Below are 5,612 nucleotides of genomic sequence, written 5' to 3' on the forward strand. Positions count from 1 at the left end.
TTGATTCGGGAGTGGGGTTGGTCAGGTTGGGATTGGTGAGTAAATGGGGTTGGTCAGGTTGGATTCAGCAAGTGAGTGGGGAAGGTCGGTTGGGATTGGTGAGGGAGTGGGACGGTCAGATTGGGATTGGTGAGTGAATGGGGATGATCAGATTGGGATTCGTGAGTGAATGGGATTGTCAGGTTGGGATTAGTGAATGAGTGGGTATGATTGGTTGAGGTCTGGCAGTGTTTGGGGACATCAGGTACAGCTGGATGGTGTGCTTCAGGGTGATCTGGAGCTGGTGTGGTTGGTAAAGGTCTGAGGGTGCATGTGCTTTGGGGAAGGTGGAGTCAGGGGGGTTATTTGGAGTAAGTATGGGATCTGTTAACTAGTTACTCAGGAGTTAAATTTACAGGGGGAATTGCTAAAGAGAGGACAGTGGTTGATGGGCATGTTACCAGATTGATAATCTAGTAGCTCAGGTTACTGCTTGAGGGACAGGGATTCAAATAGCACCTACAGCAGTTGATGGAATTCAACCTTAATGAATTAACCATGAATTTTAAGAACCCACAAGCTACTACATTGTCATTAAAAAAGAAATCTGATTCATAAGGTCCTGAAGGGAAATAAATCAATTGGTCTTGTTCTACTTTACATTTGACTCTAGATCCTCTCGATGTGGTTGATTCTTAACTGCCCCCTGATTATGGTCTAGGAACATACAGTAGTCAGCTGTAATAAATTGCTAGTGGAAAATGAAAATAGAATAAAATCAAATATAAAATAAATAATTTTTCTAAAAAGTCAGTTCTTTCTTTGTGATTCCTACCTGACTTTAACTTTTATAACCTTTTAAACTTGTGTTTATGTAAATTGATAATTTTTGATCCCTGTACAGATCCCTCTCCCAAGATTCAGAAAGAGAAACCCAGCAGCAATTTCATGCAGTTTCATGAGATTCTCCTTATAAGAAATGAAGAATTTCTGCCATGTCACATTATGGATCAGTACTGGAAGTTCTACACAGAGTGTGACGAATGGAATTTCTAAAGTTACTCTTAATACAAATGCCTTTTTTGATGATAAGTCAGGGCAATATCCACCTCTTTCTCAAAATTGTGGCTCATAGGCAGTAACAAACCATTGTAGAAACATGGATGTTGTAATTTGAAATCAATGTTAATAGTTTCCCTTCATAATGCTGATTTTTGAAACTTTCCCCAGCATTATTTGCAATAAAGGTTAACATTTGGTTATGGTTTTTCTATTTACTTTGGTTTTGATACTTTCCCATGTTAAACTGGATAATGACTTTAAAACTGAAGCTTTGGTCATAACCAAAACAAAATCTGTTGAAATCATTCACTTACCCATTCGTCCTTTGCAGGTAGTAAAATTTAAATAATGAACATCAATAAGTCAGTGAGAGATGGACAAATATGAAAGAAATATGAATACATTTCTGAAACTTACAAAGGAGAAGTGTGAGATTCTGCTTTAATTCAACTGTATTACATTACACAAGTTAAAAGACATATTTAGTCCGATTCTTTTAGCTGAAGAGTTTGTCATTCGGTCTTTCTGTGTTTCTCTACCAAAATGGTTAGCAAAGTGCATGTAATTCAGTTAAAATTGTCACATGTTTAACAGTTATTGCTTTTATTCTTCTTGCATTGTGTGCTTGTGTTATCAGAATAAAAGGGACAATGATCATTTGAGAGGAAAATGTGCTTCACTGCAAGTTGACCATTTTACTTCCTTTTTTTTCACCATGCCATTTATATTGAAGTGCAAGGCATATTTAGAAAGTTTAGGGATCACTATTTCAAAACAGTTACTGCTAAGTGCAGAAGTTAGATGATAAAGAATGCCGAATTAAAATTAAGCCACTTTGTAGCTGCAACAATTGATCTATGGATATTATTTATCAACTTGAATTTACATGGCGCCTTTAATGTGTTGAAAAATTGTGAGGCAGTTCATGTGGGTTGGGGCAGTGAGGCTTGTTATTGAGACAAAAGTGGACACAGAGCCAGAGCATGAGTTTTTAAGACAGGCAACTAAAAACTTAGTCAGAATATAATATCTGAAGGAGGAGATGGAGAGATTCAGGGAAAAAATCGAGATGAGTGATATCACATTGTTTGATATAATGGGCAATAGCACAGTAGTTATGTTACTGGAGTGGTAACCCTGAAGTCTAAACTTTCAGGCCAGATACATAAGATCGGGAGAGGTTAGGAAATTGGAATTCAGTTAAGTAAATCAATCTGGGATTAAAAACTTTGTACCGGTAATGGGGGCCATAAACTACAAGATTGCTGGACAATCCCATGTGGTTTACTAATGCCCTTGAAGAAAGGAATTCTCCCCTCCTTACCTGGTCTAGCCTCCATGTAAGTTTGGACACAGTTGACTCTGAACTACCCTCTCAAATGACCTGCCAAGTCACCAGTGGGATTAAAATAGATGAATGTTTGATTACCAGTGTGGATATGATGGGCCAAATGGCCTCTTTCTTGTTCTGAAAACTGTACAATTAAGCTCATTTCATTCTGAAGCACTACAGGAAATGTGGATGTAAACCACTTAAGGAGCAGTAATAAAATATTGCACAACTTGGTCATATTCAGCAGGGAGTGGATTCCTGGATGTGATTCATATGTTTATTGCACAAGAATCATTTTGTTGCAAACGTCCAGGAGGGTGTGGCAATGGAAGTGCGAACTATATACAATCTACTTTCGTGTTAATATTGGACCAGGGCAAATTAAGCAGGATGGTTTACCCCATGTCATCTCATCTGGGTAAAAGAACTTATCTACTTTCAAGCCTGCTAAATCTGCTAATGCCTCCCCTCTCTCACTAATTCATTCAAGTATACCACAGTCCCCCTTACTGACTTATTTGCTTACATTATCCTTCTCTACAATGAAAGCAGATTCTTTAAAACCTCACTAAACAGGTAGATGAGAGTAAACCGGTTGATGTGGTGTATATGGATTTCAGCAAGGCGTTCGATAAGATTCCCCAAGTAGGCTATTGTACAAAATGCGGAGGAATGGGATTGTGGGAGATATAGCAGTTTGGATCAGTAATTGGCTTGCTGAAAGAAGACAGAGGGTGGTGGTTGATGGGAAATGTTCATCCTGGAGTCCAGTTACTAGTGGTGTACTGCAAGGGTCGGTGTTGGGTCCACAGCTGTTCGTCATTTTTATAAACGACCTGGATGAGGGCGTAGAAGGGTGGGTTAGTCAATTTGCAGACAACACTAAGGTCAGTGGAGTTGTGGATAGTGACGAAGGATGTTGTAGGTTACAGAGAGACATAGATAACTGCAGAACTGGGCTGAGAGGTGGCAAATGGAGTTTAATGCGGCCAAGTGTGAGGTGATTCACTTTGGTCGGAATAACCAGAATGCGAAGTACTGGGCTAATGATAAGATTCTTGGTAGTGTAGATGAACAGAGAGATCTCGGTGTCCATGTATACACATCCTTGAAAGTTGCCGCCCAAGTTGACAGGGTTGTTAAGAAATCATACAGTGTTTTAGTTTTTATTAATAGAGGGATTGAGTTCCAGAACCAGGAGGTTATGCTGCAGCTGTACAAAACTCTGGTGCGGCCGCACTTGGAGTATTGTGTACAGTTCTGGTCACCGACTTAATAGAGACATATAATCAGAGGGTTAGATAGGGTGGACAGGGAGAGGCTTTTTCCAAGTATGGTGACGGCGAGCACGAGGGGGCATAGCTTTAAATTGGGGGGTGATAGATATAGGACAGATGTCAGAGGTAGTTTCTTTACTCAGAGAGTAGTAAGGATATGGAATGCTTTGCCTGCAATGGTAGTAGATTCGCCAACTTTAAGTACATTTAAGTCGTCATTGGACAAGCATATGGCCGTATATGGAATAGTGTAAGTTAGATGGGCTTCAGATTGGTATGACAGATCGGCGCAACATCAAGGGCTGAAGGGATGTACTGCGCTGTAATGTTCTATGTCCTCCTGCTCCTCACATAAATTACTATCTGGTCCCTATTCTTTCCCTGATTATTTTTTTGCCCCTAATATATTTAAAAAAAGCCTTTGGATTTTTCTTAATGTTACCCACCAGTGTGTTGTCCCTTTTTCAATCTCTGAATTTTTTCTTCGAGTAACTCTCTGCACTTTATGTACTCCTCAAGGGTATCCACTGTTTTGACCCTTCCAGTATTTTCCATAAACTTTCTTTCTTTATCTAATCCTGTACATTGCAATGCCTGAGCAGTGTGTATCTCTACAAGGTGTACTGCAGAAATTCACCAAGACATCTCAGACAGCGCCTTCCAAACACACATCCACTGGTATCTAGAAGAACAAGGCCATCAGATACATGGGAACACCACCACCAACAAGTTCTTCTCCAAGCCACTAATCGTCCAGAATTAGAAATATATCACCATTTCTTCACTGTTGTTGGGTGAAATCTAGGAATTCCATCCCTAACAGCATTGTGGGTGGACCTCAGCCATTTGGACTGCAGCAGTTTCGGCAGACAGTTCTTCATCACCCTCTCAAGGGCAACTAAGGATACACAAACCAAAAATGATTTTGTTAAAAATCCTCACTGACAGCAGCTTGTTCCAGCAGCACAGGCTGAGCCTGTGTGCAGGACTTGGTCATCGCAGAAGTGGCAAGAGAGGAGGGGGAGAAGTGTTTTTGATAAGGGACAGCATTACAGCTGTGCTGAGGGAGGATATTCCTGGAAATACATCCAGGGAAGTTATGTGGGTGGAACTGAGAAATAAGAAAGGGATGATCACCTTATTGGGACTGTATTACAGGCCCCCTAATAGTCAGAGGGAAATTGAGAAACAAACTTGTAAGGAGATATCAGCTATCTGTAAGAGTAATAGGGTGGTTCTGGTAGGTGATTTTAACTTTCCAAACATAGACTGGACTGTCATAGTGTTAAAGGTTTAGATGGAGAGGACTTTGTGAAGTGCGTGCAAGACAATTTTCTGATTCAGTATGTGGATGTACCAACTAGAGAAGGTGCAAAACTTGACCTACTCTTGGGAAATAAGGCAGGGCAGGTGATTGAGGTGTCAGTGGGGGAGCACTTTGGGGCCAGCAACCATAATTCTATTAGTTTTTAAATAGTGATGGAAAAGGATAGACCAGATTTAAAAGTTGATGTTCTAAATTGGAGAAAGGCCAATTTTGACGGTATTAGGCAAGAACTTTCGAAAGCTGATTGGGGGCAGATGTTCACATGTAAAGGTACGGCTGGAAAATGGGAAGCCTTCAGAAATGAAAATCCAGAGAAAATATATTCCTGTCAGGGTGAAAGGAAAGGCTGATAGGTATAGGGAATGCTGGATGACTAAAGAAATTGTGGGTTTGCTTAAGAAAAAGAAGGAAGCATATGTCAGGTATTGACAGGATAGATCGAGTGAATACTTAGAAGAGTATAAAGAAAGTAGGAGTATACTTAAGAGGGAAATCAGGAGGCAAAAAGGGGACATGAGACAGTTTTGGCAAATAGAATTAGGAAATTCCAAGGGGTTTTTACAAATACATTAAGGACAAAAGGGTAACTAGGGAGAGAATAGGGTTCCTCAAAGATCAGCAAGGCGGCCTTTGT

The 5,612-nt window shown here is 40.2% G+C and overlaps 1 protein-coding gene across 1 annotated transcript in view; it reads left to right on the top strand.

The window, feature by feature from the left end:
* LOC122556192 (ankyrin repeat domain-containing protein 31-like) overlaps positions 1-2,552 on the top strand; it is a 193,113-nt gene extending 190,561 nt beyond the window's left edge. Inside the window, exon 30 of the mRNA XM_043702735.1 lies at positions 884-2,552. Coding sequence (XP_043558670.1) covers positions 884-1,035 — 152 coding nt within the window. The 3' untranslated portion in view covers positions 1,036-2,552. The remainder of the gene's footprint in view (positions 1-883) is intronic.
* The last annotated feature ends 3,060 nt before the right edge of the window (positions 2,553-5,612 follow it).

Source organism: Chiloscyllium plagiosum, chromosome 2 (genome assembly GCF_004010195.1).
Source record: "Chiloscyllium plagiosum isolate BGI_BamShark_2017 chromosome 2, ASM401019v2, whole genome shotgun sequence".
In the NCBI taxonomy this organism is placed as follows: domain Eukaryota; kingdom Metazoa; phylum Chordata; class Chondrichthyes; order Orectolobiformes; family Hemiscylliidae; genus Chiloscyllium; species Chiloscyllium plagiosum.